At 36.0% G+C, this 22070-nt stretch overlaps 6 protein-coding genes and 1 non-coding gene across 7 annotated transcripts; 6 read left to right on the top strand and 1 right to left on the bottom strand.

The window, feature by feature from the left end:
- The first annotated feature begins 210 nt into the window (after positions 1-210).
- LOC106385396 (ethylene-responsive transcription factor ERF038-like) lies at positions 211-1169 on the top strand. Its single transcript, XM_013825320.3, has one exon. The coding sequence runs from the start codon at positions 498-500 to the stop codon at positions 1110-1112; it is 615 nt and encodes a 204-aa protein (XP_013680774.2). The 5' UTR covers positions 211-497; the 3' UTR covers positions 1113-1169.
- Positions 1170-6217: 5048 nt separating this feature from the next.
- Positions 6218-6301, bottom strand: LOC125584902. Its single transcript, XR_007321807.1, has one exon. It is a non-coding gene; the product is annotated as a small nucleolar RNA Z221/R21b (small nucleolar RNA).
- Positions 6302-8434: 2133 nt separating this feature from the next.
- LOC125582919 lies at positions 8435-8935 on the top strand. Its single transcript, XM_048749378.1, has one exon. The coding sequence runs from the start codon at positions 8435-8437 to the stop codon at positions 8933-8935; it is 501 nt and encodes a 166-aa protein (XP_048605335.1).
- A 4212-nt stretch (positions 8936-13147) lies between these two features.
- LOC106388107 (CASP-like protein 2B1) lies at positions 13148-14503 on the top strand. The gene is made up of 3 exons (XM_013828093.3): positions 13148-13479; positions 13565-13697; positions 14088-14503. The coding sequence occupies exons 1-3, from the start codon at positions 13265-13267 to the stop codon at positions 14337-14339; spliced, it is 600 nt and encodes a 199-aa protein (XP_013683547.2). The 5' UTR covers positions 13148-13264; the 3' UTR covers positions 14340-14503.
- Positions 14504-15184: 681 nt separating this feature from the next.
- Positions 15185-16101, top strand: LOC106386789. The gene is made up of 2 exons (XM_013826602.3): positions 15185-15447; positions 15596-16101. The coding sequence occupies exons 1-2, from the start codon at positions 15230-15232 to the stop codon at positions 15609-15611; spliced, it is 234 nt and encodes a 77-aa protein (XP_013682056.1). The 5' UTR covers positions 15185-15229; the 3' UTR covers positions 15612-16101.
- Positions 16102-16189: 88 nt separating this feature from the next.
- LOC106388106 lies at positions 16190-17656 on the top strand. The gene is made up of 2 exons (XM_013828092.3): positions 16190-16451; positions 16885-17656. The coding sequence occupies exons 1-2, from the start codon at positions 16376-16378 to the stop codon at positions 17538-17540; spliced, it is 732 nt and encodes a 243-aa protein (XP_013683546.2). The 5' UTR covers positions 16190-16375; the 3' UTR covers positions 17541-17656.
- A 1973-nt stretch (positions 17657-19629) lies between these two features.
- LOC106388104 (mitochondrial import inner membrane translocase subunit TIM14-1-like) lies at positions 19630-21562 on the top strand. Its single transcript, XM_013828091.3, has 3 exons — positions 19630-19778; positions 20912-21090; positions 21198-21562. The coding sequence occupies exons 1-3, from the start codon at positions 19776-19778 to the stop codon at positions 21352-21354; spliced, it is 339 nt and encodes a 112-aa protein (XP_013683545.1). The 5' UTR covers positions 19630-19775; the 3' UTR covers positions 21355-21562.
- Positions 21563-22070: the final 508 nt, after the last annotated feature.

The raw sequence follows: 22070 nt of genomic DNA on the forward strand, positions 1-22070 counted from the left end.
AACATACCACCATACCATCTCTTATCATATTTGTTGTCTGTTACCATCATCTCTTAATTAATTGCCTTTTGAAATGCACTGTTATTTGTATTGTTATCTCTTTTAGTTTTGTGGCTAAAAATGTTTATCAATCAAACTTCTAGGAACGCATTATAAATAAATAGTAATTACTCGAGCATTTTATATTCTTTCTTTTGCTCATATATAATGGTTCCAAACATCTTAATGTAATATGAGTTCCATTGTATCTACATATATAGAGAAAGAGTGTTTTTCATTTGTATAGATTGAAATCCAAATGTGTATTGAATACGTATACATGCATTTTAGGTATAGCCTACAAAAAGAAACTCTGCTTTTGTAATTTGGATGTATATAATAACCAACCACATCCACCTATTCTTTTTTTTTTTGTACTCGCGCACTAAATCAAAAACACAAAATATCTTTCCCTCTCTGAACATCTTCGCACCAAAGTAGCCCTTTCGTTACACTTGATGGATCACTCATCTTCTTCGGAATCACATGTTGATGACTACAGGAGAAGGTCTCAGGCCAAGGCCACGGCGAGAGCAGTGAATAATAATAAAAATATCAAGAAGAAAAGAGTCAAAGAAGATCTTGATGATGATGATGAAAAGATTAATGTTTCAAAGCATCAAAGTTTTCGAGGGGTGAGAATGAGACAATGGGGAAAATGGGTCTCCGAGATCAGAGAGCCAAAGAAGAAATCAAGAATCTGGCTCGGTACCTTCCCCACGGCGGAGATGGCTGCTCGTGCTCACGACGTGGCGGCTTTAGCCATAAAAGGTGACTCTGCTCATCTCAACTTCCCGGAGCTAGCCTACCACCTCCCTAGACCGGCTAGTGCCGACCCTAAAGACATTCAAGCAGCCGCAGCGGAGGCTGCAGCTTCAGTCGTCATTGATATGGAGGTAGAGACGTCGTCACCTTCTACCGGAGCCACGGAACTGTCGTCTCCTGCTGTGGCCTCAACAGCCGATGACGCGTTCTCCGACCTCCCGGACCTCTTGCTCGACGTGAACCACACAAACGATGGCTTTTGGGAGTCCTTCCCTTACGAGGAACCCTTCTTCTCGGGAAGTTACTAGAAAACAGAGCGGCGTGGTCTTTGTTACGTTTCTTTTTTGTGCCATGTTGAAAACTTTTTGAGGTGAAAAATCACCTGTTGATTCTTTTTTTTTTTTTTGTCAACAAAATCACCTGTTGATTCAAATTGTATAATTGTTTTGTTTTGTTTTGTAAAACTTTTACGTGGGTAAATGCATGTGTGATATGTAAGTTTTTTTTTTTTTGCTTAAAGATATGTAAGTTATAATGTTATTTGTTTTGTAACAAAGTCCCATTCTTGTGTGTAGGCCTGTTGCTCTTACAACTGTTTATTTCCCCTAAAGTTTTTCAGATGTACGTTTCTGACCACTACATTTAAGTCTGACATAGCTTTTTTCCTCCAATATAAAAGCTGGCATATGAATAGAAATCAAGATATTTTTGCATTTCAATTCATTGCGAATAAACTCGAACAGTAATAAGGGCATTTTTAATTATATTCTATATTTTATTCCAATTTATTTTGGAATTAAAAAAATTCAACCCTATTTTATTTTCCAAACCAAAATAGAATAGAGTATCACTTAATTCTATTTTAAAATGTATATTGAAAGAAAAAAATATAATAATACATTAAAATGCTTTAATTGACTATTTGATAGAAAGTAGCACCAAAATAGTACAATCAAATGATAAAAATGACCTTATAAAGTTTTATTGAGCACCTAAACAATGATTTTTTTCTATTGAATTTCTTTATTTAATCTTTCTGTCATTTTCCAGTTTTTTATTTCGTTCTAAAATTCTGTCATTTTCCAGTTTCCAAATTGATTCGCTATTCTCCCTCTTTGCTGTGAGATTTTGGCCCTTATAAAGTTTTATTTTTAACATTAAGTCTATAAAGTTGAAAAATGACCCATTGGACCATTTTGTTTTAATGCGTGTAATGTCTTTAATGTCCTTTTTGTTGGAACTGATTTTCATTGAAAAACTACATTTTGTCTCTATCAGGTCTCTATATTTACCGATATTTACCTATTCGATAATTATGAGAATATTATTTTCTCGTCATTAAGAATAACTGTCGACAGTGACTATATAATCATATTGAAAATATGAAAACTATCTTCTGAATTAACTAGGTGATGGTAGATTAGTTTAATTTTTTGAAGCTGAGCTTGTATCTATGTTAATCCTGATTCCCACCTAAAACTAAATTATCATTATTTGGACAGTTTGGATTCGAGATTTGAACAAAGTGGTTAATATGTTGGACCGTAAGAGACGATCAGTAAATCCGCTAATATTAGTCGTAAAGTATTTCAAACTTGAGTCATATATTCATTGGCCAAACGTAATGAAATATTCACCTTGGGCTTCAAAATTTTTGAAAAATATATATATACATAGACTCTAAATTTGTAAAATAAAAATTTTAAGCCCCAAAATTATTGAAATCTTTATTAAATCGTATAAAACCCTCAAAATCTCAGGACAAACCATGTGTAGTATTGTTTCAGATTAATTCACTCTGTAAAAATAAATATGTTTCTCCCGGAATCGACTGTATCAGCCGATTTAACATATAAAATGATAATTTTTTTAATTATTTAACCATCATGCATTGTTCTTTTTTCTTAAACAGTGAATTGATTGTTTATGCCTCTATTGAGAAAAAAAAAACAAATAGTTATACAAATCAAGGTTTTACGTTTGAATTTACATATATAATCCTAAATATTTTACTTTAAGGCCCCAACTGAGATGTGAATGTCATATATATACAAATGTATATACATATATAACAGAATATAATAGATTATTGTTGAAATCAAGTTGGTGATGGAAATACAAACATAAATACCGCTGAATTATTTATGATTTTATCTTATTGTAGAGCCAAGCAATAAACACAAACAAGTTATCGAATTATTGTAAAGTTTATTTTTTTTAATAAAAAGTTAATGTAAAAACATCTCTCTGCGCAAAGAGCAACTAATAAAAGTACCCCATGACAAGAATGTTTGCTTGACACATTTATACTCCATCTGTTCTAAAAAAAATGTTTCAAAAATATGTATGTTTGAAATTTTCTATACAATTTTTATAAATTAATAAAGACTAGCTGCAAATTTTTTAAAAAATAACTGTAAAATATTATTGATTTAGAATTATGTAATATAGGTAAATACAAAAAAATTATACATTTATTAGTAAAACTTATTATATTTTCTTAATATGGTAAAATACATCAATATACATCTTTTAAGAACGAAGATAGTATATATTATAACAAAATCACAAATTAAAGTAACAAATTTGTTTATATATACATACTATAACGTCAAAATAAAATATTAAGAAAAGAAATGTGTTTCACATATGGTTCTTGGAAAAAAAAATAGGCTTTGATGGTGGCAATAAATGTCAAGGCTAGTCTCTCCCCTCTTCATGCGGAGATTGAAGCATTATTGTGGGCAGTGGAAGCATTATTGTGTTTCACATATGGTTTACATATATGTAGAGGTGTCAAATGGGCGGGGGGTCCAATGGTTGACCATGTCCATATACAAACGGGTTTAATATGGACAAATCCATTTTCCCATTGATTTTTATTGGACAAAATGTGGAAGACCATTAAGAAAATGGTATTTGTTGGTTTTGGGCTTTATGGACGTGGACTGTCCAATGGTCACAAAACCTAGGTTTTCTAAAATTTAAGTTTTTCCGCTAAAATCGTAAAATTGATTTTTTCGCTTAAATTTTGATCGCCAGAACCAGAAAATCGAGTTTTTCCGTCAGAACCGCAAAATTGAGTTTTTCTTCAAAGCGCAAAATCGAATTTTCCGGCCAAAACCGGAAAATCGAGTTTTCTTGCCAAAACCGCAAAATCGATTTTTCTCGCCAAAACAGAAATTGTTGTACTTATGAACTTATGTATTATTGTACTTATGAATTTATGGATGAATTTTAATTTTATGAACTTATATATGTAATTGTAGGCTTATAAATTAAAATTTTCTTATATGGTCATTATGGACCCTATGGCAAAACCGAAAAATCGAGTTTCTCTGCCAAAATGCGAAAATCTAGTTTTCCGCCAAAACCGCAAAATGAGTTTTTCCGTCAAAACTGCAAAATCGAGTTTTGCCGTCAAAACTGCAAAATTAAGTTTTTCCTCCAAAACTGCAAAATCGATTTTTCCCGCCAAGACCGGAATTGTTGTACTTATGAACTTATGTATTGTTGTACTTTTGAATTTATGGATGAATTTTAATTTTATGAACTTGTATATATAATTGTAGGCTTATAAATTAAAATTTAAAATTTCTTATATGGTCATTATGGACCCCATGGCAGCCCATGGAAATATGGGTGTTAGTGGGTATGGTCCTTAATGGACATGGTTCTTAATGGACATGGTCACTCTCTGTCCGCAAACAATTAATGGACAAATGGATATGGGCTAATGGACATGGGCTCGCCCAGTTTACAGCTCTACATATATGGTCTGATGGGGGCAATAAATGTCAAGGCTAGTCTCTCCCCTCTTCATGCGGAGATGGAAGCATTATTTTGGGCAGTGGAGTGCATGAGGAATTTGCGTCAGTTTCAAGTCACATTCGCAACGGATTGTTCTCAATTGGTGAAAATAGTTTCGGAACCTGAAGAATGACCAGCATTTACAAGTTATTTGGAAGATCTAAAGACCCTCAAAGAAAGTTTCCTCAGCTCAGAACTTATCCATGTATCAAGAACGCAAAATTCAAAGACGGATAGTCTAGCACGCAGTGTCAGGATACAACGGTCTTTTGTCGTTCACATGGATTCAGAGCTTCCGATTTGGTTTACAGAGTCAGTACGAGTCTGTTTAAACCGCAATTGCTTACGTATCTTTTTCTTATTTATTTAGGTTTATTTTAATTTAATGATTTTTTAATTTGAATATAATTAAATTAAAATTAAATGATATTCAAATTGAGTCTCAATATGATCTATATTCTATACGTACACAGGCGAACAATAATGTTCGTCTCTCAACAAAATGAAAATCTAATGTGGCCCCATTAGCGACATCAAAATAAGTAAATAAGGCCCATCATAATTTTAGAAGTCAATTGGCCTACCAAAAATGGGGATAAGGTGAACAATTTTATAAAATAAGATGTCGAAAAACAATTTACAGAGACATTGGGGTTAAAAACAAAAAGTAGAATGGACTTGGGATTCAAAGTCAAAACGTTAAAGCGAGCTAACCCGACAGAAGGGCCATAATAACCCCTAAAACCATCCGGCGAGAGATGAAGAGAAATTCAAACATGTGAACATACGAGATACCATCACGAGACTAATATATGATTAAATTTTCCTCCAGAACTTGCACGAAATTAGTCCTTATTGAACTTGAACCAGTATTTGTTTCACCCGCTTTGATTTTGATCAATTGAAAGACTCTTAAAATGTGTCTAAATATAAAACCGCGAAGGATCCATAACATGTCTTCAAAAGGCTCTATCTCGAACCTTTACATTTTGTTTGTTTTTGATTAAACAAGACTTTATCTGATCATAGGCTCTCTTGGAGCAGAATCCTCAATCCTTATTGATGTACGTTTTTATAAGGTTGCCTAAAAATAGAGTATTTTGATTACATAATTAAGTAATCTACAAAGTGCTGACAAGATTCGAAATAGCAAGTAAATATCAGGCATTCAAAATTGAAGGATATATTATTCTTAAAAACTCACAAGGTTACAAATAAGATAAACAAGCATTAAACCCGATGGGTCTTGCAATGCCGAATGATGATGACAAACCAACTTAAGCTGGATCTTTCGAAAGAGAAATTTGGACTCGATTCAACAACCAGCATTGCCTAATAAATGACAAGACAAAAGATTACAACACTACGTTCAATCGGAAAGATACAATTCAATTCTTATCAAGAACGTAGATTGAAACAATAACAAAAACATAAACTAAAATAACTAAACAGGATTAATAAAAGAGTAATAACCATCAGGAATCAAAAGTTATCATCAAAAAAGCAATATACAGTCTGCATCAAGGTCAAGTCATTAATAATGACAATCATTTGGGTATACGTTTCTCAATACAAAAATCAAATATAATTTCTAAAAAAAAAAGAGAAGCTCAGATATAATATGGGTAGAGATAGTTATCAGCACAAAATCAGTGTGGTGCATGACATTCTCAATCATCACTGTCTCCCTTCTAACAGAACAAAACACTTGTGTAATAGAAAGAGAAAAAGCCTCAGAATTGCAGAAGTATCATCGGCTCTAACCCCTAATTCAAATTTCAAGGATTAAAAATATAGATCTCATGGCCGGCCCAAACGGTAAAAGCAGCGACGCCGCTCCGCAAAGCAATGGGTATATGAGAGCCCTAAACCCACCCTCAGAGCGGGTTTAAAATTTTAGTTTGTGACGTATACTAATGGATTATGCAATCACGGTATTCAGATTGCTCCTTCATAAGCATTAGATTTCTTGGAGAGAAATCACGTCACTATCAATAATCATAACCAGGTAAAAAACAGAATAACAAAACCACTTATAACTAACAGAGATTGGATGAAGAAGGTTCGTAACTAATGTGTTTTATATATACAAAATAGATGTTGGAAGCCCTAGAGATTCGATTCTTAGCGCCCTCGTGATACGGGCCTTAAGTCGGTTAAAGGGCCATAATGGATACAAAATAGCCCAAGTACAGCCCAATATTGTTTTGGTTGATTTAATTGAGTGGGTTACACGTTGAACCATCAAACCGGACATGAGATTGTCTTGTGTCTGCCCTTGGAGAGGAGGGAAGATAGCTTTGATTATTATAAGCTTTTGAGGTATTCATTCAACCTAGAAGCAATTTCGACTTTGTAATCACTTGATGATATACACCAAAGCAAAACAATAAATTATTTTGGAAAATCACATATGGGTGTATGTTGTTTCATCACAGTGTGCATTGGCTTGGACTAATAAAGATGAGAAATGATGCTCATGGAAATAATAAAGAAGTAGGTTGGTATAACCGTATAAGAAGTCTCTTTCGTATACAATCCGTATAAGCTCGTAGAATGTGCATGGTGGAAAAGTTGATGGAACATCATAGTTGTATTCGAACACACATATACTTACTTACACATCACACTTACACACCTATGTAAAAGAAAAGAAAAATAGAGCGTTAACTACACATCTTTGGTGAGCTTAAAATTAAAAGTGACAATGATTTATTGTTCTAAAGGTCGTGTAAGACCAGGAGGGCGGTGCTGAAATAGAGAACCATGATTACACAAGAACTAACTTTTAACCAACCGCATGCACCACCATTTCCATCGTTCACCAACCCCACAATCAGACGCATTGTCTCATTATTCATTTCACACCCACTTTTGTTTGGTAAATCGTTTTTGTTTTCGCGTGCGCGGTATTGTACAATTTTCTTAGTAACTAATTTCCTAAATATTTCAAGAAGATTACTTCAATAAAACCAAGTGAAAGATGGTAACTTAATGATCATCATTCTATGGGTTAAAAGTAGGAAACATATTTCATTTTACTAGATACATTCTTATTAACTGTACAACCGACAATATTAATTACTTCCATTAGAATTCAGTTTTGACAGTTCTATTTACACCAATACACCATATTGAATGAATACTTTTAGTTTAACATATTTTAAATTTTTATGAAAGTCTACTTTCACCATACTGAACCATCAAGATTTACGCCTAACAGTTTTAGTTGCACATATCAATAAACTCTTGTTCAAATTGCTAGACAAAAGAGTTCATGCTATTTAAAATCTCTAATGCAAATAGTGTTACATCAAAGAAGATATGAGTCATGAGTGAAAGAATATGCCAAACAACATTCCTATATTCTTGGACTTAACAGATTAGATCACGTAGTCTGTGGATCTGTTAACAAACTCTTTTGTATATAATGTCTGTAACGTGACCTTTGTAAATCAAGAAAAGACATTGACTTTCATGGTATCAGAGCTACAAGCTCTTGAGACCTTTATCTTCTTCTTTTCTCTCTTTTCTTTCTAAACTCTTATCTCTTCTCACCTCTTCTTGCTCTCTCACTTTCATGGCTGCCCAAAACGAACCCGTCGAGCGTGCCTTTGGTGTTACAAACATCAAAACTCACACCCCCCTCACGTAGAATTTCGAGGATCACAATTACGATGCATGGCGAGAGTTATTCCTCACTCACTGCCTTGCCTTCGATGTTCTGGGCCACCTTGACGGAACTTCTCTCCCAGCCAACGATGATGATACGCCATGGAAGAAGAGGGATGGCTTAGTAAAGCTGTGGTTATACAGAACGATGACTCAACCATTGTTTTGTACAACTTTTCAAACAGGGGGCTCTGCTCGAGATATCTGGATCTGGGTTGAGAACCAGTTCAGGAACAACAAGGAAGCACGCACTCTTCAACTCGATCATGACTTGCGCACTATGGAAATTGGAGATCCCACCGTTCATGAGTACTGCCAGAAACTGAAATCGATCTCTGATTTATTAGCTAACTTTGATGCCCCTGTTGCAGATCACACGTTAGTGATGTATCTTCTCAACGGTTTGAATGAGAAGTATGACAACATAATCAATGTCATAAAACACAAGGAGACATTCCCATATTTTGACAACGCGAAGTCTATGCTCCTGAATGAAGAGACACGCCTCAAGCGATGCAACAAAACTCCTGCAACAGCCGACAACTCCTCTACCTCAACAGTGCTCACGGTCGCTACTGACAATCAGAAACAATCTCCTAGACCAAACAATGGTAACCGTAGACAAAACTTCAGAGGGAGAGGCCGCTGACGCAACTATAATAATCGTTCATGGAACCAAAACAATACCCACTGGCCTAACCAACCTTGGAATCCACAGTGGCCGTTCCAATACTTTCCAGGTCCCACAATGCAATGGCCAAGTTACCCGACTCCTTGGACTCAACAGAATTCAAAAGGAATTTTGTGCCCCAAACCTCAGCGTCAACCTAGGGCGAATGTTGCAGAGACTCAGTACCAGCCCACCACAGACTTTGCTCAGGCATTCAACACTCTGATAACCGCAGACCCTGGAACTGCCAACTGGTACATGGATTCTGGAGCAACAGCACATCTGGCATCCTCTTCAGGTATGCTAACCTTTGTTCTTAAAAACTGCACCGGAAATTCTGTCATTGTAGGTAACGGTTCAAAAATACCAATCACCTCATCTGGTTCAGCTTCTTTTCCTTCAAACTCTCGCCCTCTAGCTTTAAACAATGTCTTGGTTGTCCCAAATATAATCAAGAATCTTGTTTCTGTACGTTGGTTTACTACTGATAACTGGTGCTCCATTGAATTTGATCCTTTTGGTTTTTCTATTAAGGATCTCAACACCAGGAAAATACTTCTCTGCAGTGACAGTACAGGGGATCTCTACTCTGTTACAGGTCATAGCAATAAACCGATGACACCCTCTCGTTGTCGCTACTCCAGCACTTTGGCATAAAAGACTTGCTCATGTCAACAATGCTACTTTATCTTCTTTGATTTCTTCTCAAACTCTTTCTTGTAATAAAGGACAACTTCCAAATTGTTGTGAAGTTTGTCAAATGGGTAAACACTTAAAACTTCCTTTTTATGAATCAAATAAAATTGTTTCTTCTCCCTTTGAGTTGGTGCACTCCGACATTTGGATATCACCAATACCTAGCTTAAGTGGCGTTCGCTACTACGTTCTCTTTCTCGACCATTTTTCTCACTTTGTTTGGGTCTATCCATTGAGACGAAAATGAGATGTTTACTCAAAATTCACTCACTTTGCTTCATTTGTTGAAACGCAGTTCAAAACATCTATAAAGTCTTTTCAATGCGACAACGGAGGGGAATACAACAACTCTCAGTTCTTAAATCTTTTCTCTTTCAAAGGCATTGTTGTTAGGTTCTCATGTCCCCATACCTTGCTCCCAACAAAATTGGCGTTCAGAAAGAACGATAAGAACCATCAACAATGCTATTCGAACCCTTTTGATTCAAGCTCGCCTTCCATCTTCCTATTGGGTGGAGGCCCTCCACACAGCCGTTTACCTTCTAAACATCCTCCCATCCGCTTCCATTCACAACAAAATTCCATACACTACTCTTTTCAACAAAAAGCCCACCTATTCCCACCTTCGAACCTTCGGGTGTTTGTGTTTCCCAAATATCAACCACTCATTTCTTCACAAACTTGCTGCTCGTTCTACTCCTTGTCTCTTTCTCGGGTACCCATCAAACCATAAAGGTTATCGATGCCTAGATCTTAAAACGCGAAAGATCATTCTCTCGCGCCATGTTGTTTTTGACGAAACGATCTACCCATCAGCTGACATACCTCAATCATTTTCTCAGAAACCTTACGAGTGTTTAAACAAACACTCTGAAACACCTCCCATCTTTCGCTCCATTCTTCAAACACCAATGCATCCGACTACACCAGTTCCACAGCCGGCTTTGCAACCCAATCTTCAAGTCGTTCCTAATCCTCCTCCTCAACCTTCGTGTCATCATATGACCACAAGGAGCCAGGATGGAACAAGAAAACAAAAAGCTGTCCTTTCTCTTCACACAACCACCATCTCTCCTCTTCCCACAAGCCATCTAAAAGCTCTGTCTGATCCGAACTGGAACCCATCAATGACAGTAGAGTATGATACTTTGGTTAAGAATAAGACGTTTAGCTTGGTCCCTAGACCACCTGATACTAACATTGTGCTTTCTATGTGGCTTTATAAGCATAAGCTTGGTGCAGATGGAACCATACGCAGACACAAGTCTCGCCTAGTCGCAAATGGTAAATCTCAGGAACAGGGACTGGACTACGATGAAACATTCAGTCCGATAGTAAAACCGGTCACCATTCGCTCTGTCCTTCATCTTGCGCTTCAAAGGAACTGGGAGGTCCATCATCTTGACGTAAAGAATGCATTCTTACATGGAAATTTGCAGGAAACTGTGTATATGCACCAGCCTCCAGGCATGGCAGACAAGACAAAACTACACCATGTTTGCAAGCTCAACAAGGCTCTCTACGGCCTCAAACAAGCCCCGAGGGCTTGGAATGAACGCTTCTCCACGTTTGTGGCAAAACTTGGCTTTGTCAAAAGTAACAGTGACACCTCTCTTTACGTCTACAATAAAGGTTCTTCGCAGGCATATATTCTCCTGTATGTCGACGATATATTGCTCACTGCCCGCACACCACAACTTCGCAACACGGTCACAGACACGTTAAAACAAGAATTCGAGATGTCGGATGACGGCAAACTGCAGTTCTTTCTCGGCATCAAAGTTGACTATAACTCAAAGGGTATGATCCTCACACAATCAGCTTATGCTAAGGAGATACTGCAGCGCGCTTCAATGCAGGAATGCAAGCCAGTAAGTACCCCAATTGATCTTAAGTCTAAACTTTCGGCAGAAGTCGATGATCTCATCAAGAACCCCACTGAGTACCGGAGCCTTGCTGGTGCCCTACAGTATCTGACCTTGACGAGACCGGACATTCAATACGCGGTCCATCAACTCTGCCTCTACATGCACGCTCCCCGCCTGCCACACCTCCATGCCTTGAAACGTGCCCTACGTTACCTGCAAGGAACAATGGATCACGAGTTACAGCTCTACAAGTCGCATACAACATCTCTAACAGCTTACACTGATGCCGACTGGGCATGATGCCCAGACACTCGTCGTTCAACATCCGGTTACTGCATCTTCTTAGGAGACAACCTCATATCTTGGTCCTCAAAGAGGCAACCTACTGTGTCACGCTCCAGTGCCGAGGCCGAATACAAGGGCGTTGCAAACGCTGTGGCCGAAACTGGTTGGATACGTAACCTACTCCTAGATCTCGGATGTCCTCTCACTAAAGCTACCATGGTGTACTGCGACAATATAAGTGCAGTTTACATGTCTAACAACCCAGTGAAGCATCAGCGAACGAAGCATGTGGAAATTGATATTCATTTCGTAAGAGAGAAGGTTGCAATGGGTCACGTACGGGTGTTACATGTCCCTTCCACGTCTCAATTTGCAGACATTTTCACAAAAGGACTTCCAACCTCATTATTCAACGAGTTCAAACACAGCCTGTCCGTTCATTCACTAAACGATCAGACTGAAGGGGGGAGGGGGGGGGGGTGAAAGAATATGCCAAACAACATTCCTATATTCTTGGACTCAACAGATTAGATCACGTAGTTTGTGGATCTGTTAACAAACTCTTTTGTATATAATGTCTGTAACGTGACCTTTGTAAATCAAGAAAAGACATTGACTTTCAATGAGTCTATGACAAATCTTCATAATTAATAGTTTCATTGAACATGATGAATCTCCTTCTTCGACGTTTCCTTTAAAAAATAAAAAAGCCGACTCTCATATATCACTTTCATCTCTCCCTCTCCATCTTAGTACAATTTAATAATCGTGTGCACTTAAATGCTCTAACCTCTAACGCCCATTTCGTTTATCACTTCATTTCCATATGATATATCATATACAATCCAAAATCTTAATTTAATATCTTAAAGATACGTGTAGGGCAGAAACTAGGGATGGGCAGCAAATGGTTTTGGCTCCGTGGGGAGTTTCAAGAACTTGTCTCCCACGTCACCTAGACTAACCTAGCACCTTCCTTCACTTTAGTATTTTTCATCGCTACTCAAGTTCCAAAACCCTTAATTTTTTAGTTTCATATGAATGTGTTACTTAAAAGTTAAAAACCAGTGTTTTCAAAACCAAACCAAACCAAACCAGTTTATTTTAGTGCGATTTAAAAAACACTGCTTAATACCACAAAAATAAAACTGGTGAACACAAAACAATCAAACACTACGTGCAAATGATTAATAAACAACTTTTAGGGATAGGGATGGACTCACGGGTACCACTAATCTATAGATAAAAATGATTTCAACTCTACACCTTTAATGTTACAATTAATGTAATTTTGTTTTTTTTTTTTTAAGACACTAGGTGCTTTTACACGGTGTTCTGTAAAGAGTGCTTTAAAAGCAACAAGAAGAAGCCAACAACAAACCAATGCATCTATTATCTAAAGTGTCTTCTGAGTTCTCACTAACTTTCTGTCAGTTTAAATAAATAATTAGCGATAAAGATGAGTTATTTAGGAGTTGGAGTCAGTCCCGGAAACGTCGCAGGAGCCACAATGAAGCTGAACGATCGAAAAGTGAGGCTCACGGAGCTGATTTTGAGGTGTTCGGTGTGTGCCCTCGCTCTCATCTCCGCCATTCTCGTTGCTACAGACACACAAGTCAAAGAGGTTTTCACCATCCAGAAGAAGGCCAAGTACACCGACATGAAGGCTCTTGTGTAAGCTCATGTTCAAACCCAACAGTTTAATCTTCCCCACATTTGTATAAAGTTCGCAACTTTGGCGAGAATCTCTGAGTTTCAGGTTATTGGTGGTCGTCAATGGGATAGCCGCGGCTTATTCCTTGGTGCATGGGGTTCGTTGCGTGGTGGGTTTGATGAAAGGAAGTGTTTTGTTCAGTAAGCCCCTGGCTTGGGCCATTTTCTCCGGTGATCAGGTCAGTCTCTGTTCTTGCTTGGTCCCGTTGACTTTTGAGTGTTTCTGAAAGTCGTGTGCTTGCTGTGAGTTTGTGGGTCCGATCAGTGAATGCTAAGGACGAGCCAAAACTTTCGGTGCCTGAGCTGTTGAGAAATCTATTGTGTGGTTGAGCTTCGTTTGTTTGGTAGGGTACAATAGTTTAACGGTATTGTAGGCTGCAATCTTCAAGTTTTGTAACAAAGTACAGGGAGCTAAATTAGAATGGTAATGATGTCAGATGGGGTCCTCATAAATGAAAACAATGAAACTGACTTGGTCTTTGTATTGACCTTTTTGACCTCTGTTATCTATGTGTAAGTAGATTTGTTAATGACCTTTTTTTTTTATCTATGTCACTATGTGTAAGCAGGCGGTAGCGTACTTGACTGTGGCTAGCGTTGGAGCAGCAACGCAGTCTGCTGCCTTTGCGAAGCTGGGTGAGCCAGAGCTTCAATGGATGAAGATATGCACAATGTATGGGAAGTTCTGTAACCAAGTGGGTGAAGGGATTGCGACCGCTTTGCTTGCTAGTATTGGTATGGTTATGATCTCTTGCATCTCAGCTTTTGGTCTCTTTCGTTTGTATGGGGGAAACAAAGCCAGGCAAAACTCACTGTGGTGAAGGCCATGGTTCATATATACTGGTCTTGGACTAGTCTTGTTTGTGTTAAATAATTGTGGTCTGCTCTCACTCTCTCTCTGTCTTTCAATGTGTATAACGTCTGTTACTACTTTCACGGTCTCATTTGAACAATAATAATAACAATCCAGATTGTAGTTTGATAACGCGTCTATATGCACTATTCTCTAGCCGAGCAAATGTGAAAATAGAACAGCCGGGATATATACTGTTCAATCAAAACCATAATATTTCTGAACTCTATAATTTACAATTCTGCCAAATGTGTGTTTTTTTTTAAAGTAACATAAACATATTTCTTTAGATTATGAGAAGGTTTTGGACTGGAACATCTAAACTAGAAACCACAATATATAATCTTAGCATAAATATCAATCTTATGAGGGCTGAATATGAGATTTTAAGGAATCATAAACATTTAAAATTAACCTTAATATTTTTTTGACAATTTAGGGATCATGTGATATATGTATAATAATTCTTTAAAATTTGGGGACCAAAACAAATCTTTCATCCGATTGTGGCCAAAATCGACCCAGCCTATGACTTATAGGGTTTATCTTAGTTAGTTTTTAACAACCAAATCTATTTTGGAGTTTTAGTTGTTTAATTAATGACCAAAACGGAACTTCAACTCACCCATGGATATAATGATGGATGACCATCCAACTTTGAAATCTTAACTTCATTTATCAAAATCATAACCTCGCCAAAACCAATAGTTATATATAGACGTGGACAGAAAAAGGCAAGTTATATATAGACTCAAGGGCATTGTAACTTATTTTTAGAAGAATTGTTCCCTTAAGTATATATAGACTTAGATTGTCCAAAACCATAATATTTCTGAACTTTTACGTTTTGGGGACAAGATGGAGAAGAAGGTAGCTTTGGTGTTGTCGTTGATGTTGCTTATGTCTATGAACTCGGTGTTGGTTTCGGCTGAGGAAGCAGCACCAACGGTTGGACAGAGGGTAGACACAGCCACCAACGACGTTACCAACTTCTTCAATGAACATGCCGGTCCTGCCGCCGATACGGTCTCCTCTACCGCCAAGTCGGTCTACAACTGGTTTGGTGATAAAGCCAAGTATGTTTTATAAACCTTTTTTGCTACCCTGACTATATATCATACCTTCTAGTTAGTCTACATGATTCAAGATTATGCAATACATAGAAGTATAGAACATTTCCACAACTACTACTTTATGTATGAACAATTTTGTTTATTTTTGTAGGGAATGGGGCCTCTAAACTATATGTTTTATGAGCGAAGGATTTGCGGACTTGGGATTGGAAGCATTTTCATGTACAAGAGTTTGATATCCGTGTACTATTTTATGTAAGATTAACATTATAAGAAAGATATACAATTTGATCAAAAAAGAGAGAGACAACAACAGAATCATTCGCTATTTTCAAAATTTGATGATGAAATGGCATTTGCATATGCCTTCTATTATATACATGAAAATAGGTCAATATGGGTGAACTAAAAATATATTTAAAAAGTATTTAAGCATGTTGACTAAAAAAAACATCTGCCCACCATGTTAAATCTACTCTTTGTAATTCTTTTGACATCAAAAGAATCAATCAATCTAGTTTAAAAAATAAAAAAATAATTGTTCTTTATATAAAAATTGTTGCATACATTCAGTTTTCAGAAAAGCTACTGATTTTTTTGTCACTTAGATAACCACGAATTTAAAGTTATTATTATTTACAAATACAGAAGAATGAGTAACAAAAACAAACGAACGAAGAAAATATAATACTCAAGCCAGATTCCAGAAGGTGTTGAAGGCAGAAAAGAAAAAAAAGAAACAAAACTTATCACACTGTCATTCGAACACGGGACCTGTGCATCTCAGTCGAGAAACTCTCGCCGCTGGACCACCGAAAACAATATTCCTGACAATCAACTTGCATCAAAGATTAAAACAAAACTCTAAAACCCTACAAGATTCATTCATTTCGGGAACCTGAATCCAGCACATCGAGCAACAGAAACGGCGATGGGAAGATCGGCTCTGATTCACCTGATTCGCTCCCAAACTCGGCGTCTCTCTTCCTCCACCTTCAATAATACAGGTTCTTTATCTCTCCTCTACACTGTTCTGTAGTAGACACGGCTGCTATTTGTCTTTATGGGTTTTGTGTCCGAATTCTAAAACATCCCTCCTTGTTCTGCTTCCCCTTTTTCGATCTTATATCGAAAGTACTTTCCTTTTAACTGACCCAATTCAATTAAAAAAAAATGCTATTGAAACTGAAATTGACTTGTGCGTGATCCACCATAATTTCATCTAATATGATAAATTAAAAAAGTTAGGATCTTTTCAGCTCTGTTGAAGCATTTTGAGTCTTAGCAGACTAGAACATGATCCAATTTGATGTTGTCTTGGCGAGCTTGCTGTGTTTCTAACTCACAAAAGTCAAAAGTGGTCACTTGATCAGATCTAGCCTTAAGAGTAGATTGGATTGTAATGATTCATCAAGCGCAGCATTCTTACTTTCTTTTCAGGATATGGTCGGTCCATAGCAGGGACATGGTCACCATCATCGTCATCATCAGTGATACCTAAGGTCAGATTCCCTGAGGTTTCTTCCTTTAACCAGAGAAGCTGGGCATCATCTGGAGCAAAGACTAATGATGATGATGAGCACAAGATCAGCATCGGACCACAAGAGAAGAAAGAAGACAACGGTGGAGGCGGTGTGGTTTACTACGGCCCAATCTCATCAACCATAAAGAAAGTGAAACTCCTCTCACTCTCCACCTGCTGCCTCTCCGTTTCCCTCGGCCCAGTCATCACTTTCATGACTTCGCCGGGGCTCAACGTGATCATGAAAGGCGCGGTCGCCTCCACTGTGATCTTCCTCAGCGCTTCCACAACCGCTGCGCTACACTGGTTCGTTAGCCCTTATGTTCACAAGCTGAGGTGGCAGCCTGGTTCAGACACGTTTGAGGTCGAGATGATGACTTGGCTTGCCACGTTTGCGCCAAAGACGCTGAAGTTTTCGGACATACGTTATCCAGACACGCAGAGGCCGTTTGTGAGCTTCAAGGCGGAAGGGAATTACTACTTTGTGGATGCGGAGCATTGCCCCAACAAGGCGTTGTTGGCGAGGCTCACTCCTCCAAAGGATGCACATAACTCTGCTTTCAAGAACTTGTGATGATCCAGATTACATTTTCCTTTTCTTGATATCATACTCTCTTTTTGTGTGGATTTTTTGTTGGGTTTGCAACTCTTTTAGTTCTGTGGACTATGAATAAAGTGTAAGTTATTTTAGCTAAAATCACAAATATTAAGAAAACTAGGTTAAGACCCGCGCCTTGCCTGGAATTAACATTATATATATAAATTATTTTATGTATTAAATATTTTTACATATTATGAAATAATAAATATATATTAAATAATTAAAAGTTAGTAACTATTAAATATATAATTAAATTGGTGTGAACATATAAATCAATTTTATTAATCCAAAAAAATATTTTTTTTATATTTGATAGGATATGTAATTAAATTTAAATGATATTAACATAGATAATATATTTTAGTATATTTTTAATATTAATGTCTATTAAATGATTATTTCTACTCATATAGTTTTTTTGATCATTTGTATCTTTTATAGAAAAAAAATTAAATTACTCATAACAAAATTTTTATAGTAGGATTAATAGTTTTAGTAATTTATAATTTTTAAAAAAATAAGTTGTCAATGATCGTTCAAAACTTTTATCAAAAAAATTGTTCAAAGTAAATTTTGAAACTAAAATATTGTATTTTATATGGTTTATAGTTTAATTTAAAAATATATATATTAATCTAAATAATTAATTAAATTAGACTTTTTACTTATATAATTTTTGTAATCATTTTCATTTTGTCATAACAAAAATTTTAAACCATGGATCATAAAATTTGAATGTGAGACTTTTAACAGTTTTAGTAATTTATAGTCGTTTGTAAAAATTCAAAATATAACATATACATAAAAAATCTAAATTTTTATTATATGGTTATTGTGGTTGTTTAATTTATTTAATAGTATAAAATTAAACAAATATGATAGAAGATACACTATTTTTTTTATTAAATCTTTATTATTCAAAATCATTAATTATCATATATACTTTAGCTACATTAGGCAATTCCGTAAATTTTATTTAAGGAAATAATAAAGTACATTAATGATGAATTTATTGTTAGTTTAATAAAAAGCTTATTATATAATTAGATGGACCAACATATTTCTCTAATGGTTCTAAGAATTATCCTAGTGATGACATGTGGCTACAAAAAAAAGTTGTAATGCTTCTCAAATAATATATAGGGGATGTTGTTTTTAAAAAAATATTATTTAATAAATAAACTAAATATAAATCAATCAGTTAGATTTGGGCATACTTATCAGACCCGAGAACCGAATAGAAAAACAAGGTTTGGTTCGGGATCCAAACCTATCTATTATATTAGTATCAATTATATTAGTGGATTCTATATCTCTATAACCGAAAATCCAGAACAAAACCGTATTCGGTTCTCGAATATCTATAATATAGTTTATATATTTATAAAATAAACTATATTTAATTTTGAAATATTATTTATAAGTCGAAATACCCAAAAAATTGAATTATTAGAATACCTTTTATCCAAAATATTTAAAAGTATTTGAATTATCCGAATTTTTATCTGAAAACCTAAAAAAAAACTTATATTTAATACGAAAAATTCTGTTTTTTTATTTTTTAACCTAAATTTTACCCAAAAACCGGAATCAAATGAAATCCAAAATTACCTCGGATATAAGCTAGTTCTCCACTTTGTTACCCAGACTGAAACGAAAACCAAAATAACTGAATCGAAAACCGAACCGAACTTTTTAAATACCATTACCGATCCTAAACCTTTAGAACTTTTTAAAACCGAAAGAGCTGAACTGTAACTGAATCGAGAACCGAATGCCCATGGCTACAATCAATCATAAAAATTTACATAATTTAATTGTGAGACAATATTTAATAAATACAAAAGATGCGTGAAAATGTGAAAATTTATATTTTAAACAAAAAATATTTTCTTGTCAACACAAAAAAAATACTTCTTAAACAATTTATAGGGAGTAAAAAGTTTAAAAATGCAAATGCTTAGAAAGCCCTTGCATTGTAGAAAAACGGCTATAGCATTTGAACCGAGTCCCAACGGGCCGGCCCAGTAGCCCAACATACTATCTACAAACCCGGTTGGGTTAAAAACCGGTTTTCTGCTATTGATTTAATTTTAGATACAATGATCGGGGAGCTCCGGAGGCACCGGTGAGTCTTCACCACTGACGCCTTGGCAAATCCAACTCTGTAAAAATCTGTGAATGAAACGAAGGATCCCAGTCTCCTGAATGGTAATTTCGATCACTACTCTCTCCCAGACATTAAGGTTCATCCGTTGCTTTTAATTTCAGATTTGCATCTGCTTTTGGTCATCGGTTTCATTTCTTCAAGTTAGTTTACAATTAAGCCGATCTAGCTGGTGCTTATGGGTCTGGTCAAGTCTTGTGTCTGATATACCAACACAACAAAGTGGACAAAAATTATAGGTCAAAGTGGAAAGTAGTTATCTTTGTAAGTGTTATCTCTTAGTAGAATTAGGTTTCATAGGCAAACTCAAAAGAAATACTTTTAATTTGTTTTTTTGTTTTTTTCAGACAGTTTAAAATGATAAGTGGAAAAATCATAGGCTGGATAATCGGTGGCTGATCGGTATTGTCTTTCGCCATGCTCTGGTGGTGCTGGAAAAAAAAGGCAGAAACCATCAATAGCAACTGCCAACTAGTAACATTTTGATAATAAAAATTGAATGTTGACTGAAATAACTTAGTACTTCAGATAGAAGACATTCAATTCTTTTTACCAAACTGTTACCAGTTGCTATGGATGGTTTCTGCATTTTTTTTCCAGCACCACTGGAACATGGCGAAAGACAAACAATACCGATGGTTACTCCACCACCAATTATCACGCCTTTGATTTTTCCATTTATCCTTCTACTTCTGCCTGAAAAGCAAAAATATTATATTGAATGTACTTTTTGAGTTTGTCTATAAAACCTTATTCTAGGAAGAGATAACACTTAGCGAGATAACTAATTTTGTCCACTTTGTTGTGTTAGCATATCAACTAGCTCAGATCTATAAAGAAAACAAGTTTGTGAAAATCTGATTTTAATGTTCACACCAGATTTGTGAAAATCAATAGGTTATTCTCTTTCTTTAAATAGGAAATGAGGCATAAAATCTTTGAAAAAGTTGGCACTGTCTTGTCTCTTCTCTTTCCAATTGTAAGGAAATGATTCTGTGCTTGGTTTGAGTTAAGCTACCATATAAGTCATACTCTGTTATCTACTTCTTACTTCAACCTTTTTTCATTAATGCCTACGTGTGTATGTCCTTGATCCCTTCCTTGATTAATTCCGACTGTTGTATGTCCTATATCATATTCAAATGGATGATTTGGTTATGTGTGTTGGTAACATTAGGCGACACCATTTTTGGCGGGAGTTGCTGTAGCTGCGACTGCACTTGCTGGTAGATATGGTATCCAAGCTTGGCAAGCATTCAAGGCTAGGCCACCTAGGCCCAAAATCAAGAAATTCTACGAAGGCGGTTTCCAGCCTACCATGACCAAAAGAGAAGCTGCTCTCATTCTTGGCATCAGGTGAAGGTTTCTGTGTGATCAATTTGATTGCGTTAACAATAGTTTCATTGAGGAAAATGTACATTGTTTCAAATATATGTGTGTGTTTGTGATTGAAAAACACACAGGGAGAATGTTCCGGCGGAGAAAGTGAAGGAAGCACACAGGAAAGTAATGGTTGCAAACCATCCAGATGCAGGTGGTAGCCATTTCTTGGCCTCTAAGATCAACGAAGCTAAAGACGTCATGCTCGGCAAAACTAAAGGCGGCGGATCCCCCTTTTGATGCTCCATTAGAATCATCTCTGTCTTTGTTATAGGCTTTATAGCAATGCATTGTTAAAGTGGAGATTGTACGCAGACCATAAGCTTTGTGGTCTCTTTGCGACATAAAGACTCGAAATCTTTGTTTGCTTTGTGACGTACATAACAACAAACTTCTAAGCGGAAGGGTTTTTGTGTTTCCGAGTAAATAAATCCATTAATGGAAAACATAAGTCCACGTGTCACGAGGCTCCAGCAACTTCTTACGTCAACCTCTATCCATTCATCCCCCCTATTAGCAACTCCCTCCACAAAACTATTTTTTTATTCTTCTGAAAAACATAATAATATAAGGACATTAATATTAGGCCAAATCTCCAAAATATCATCTTTCTAAATTTTATATCACAAAAATAACACTCAAAAATTAAAATGACCAAAATAGCACATTTCTAAGTTTATCTTTTGAAAATTTTAATTTTTTTTATTTTTCAAAATTTGAAATCTTATCCACAAAACCTCATTTCTCAACTCTAAACCCTAAACCCTAAACTCTAAACCCTAAACCCTAAACTCTAAACCCTAAACGCTAAATTTTAAATCCTAAACTTTAAACCCTAAACCATAAACTCTAAACCCTAAACCATAAACCCTAAATTCTAAACCCCACCCTTTAACTCTAAACCCTAAACTCTAAGTTTGTAACTTTTGATAAAACATTAAGTACTATTTTTGTGA

Source organism: Brassica napus, chromosome C3 (assembly GCF_020379485.1).
Source record: "Brassica napus cultivar Da-Ae chromosome C3, Da-Ae, whole genome shotgun sequence".
Classification (NCBI taxonomy): Eukaryota; Viridiplantae; Streptophyta; class Magnoliopsida; order Brassicales; family Brassicaceae; genus Brassica; species Brassica napus.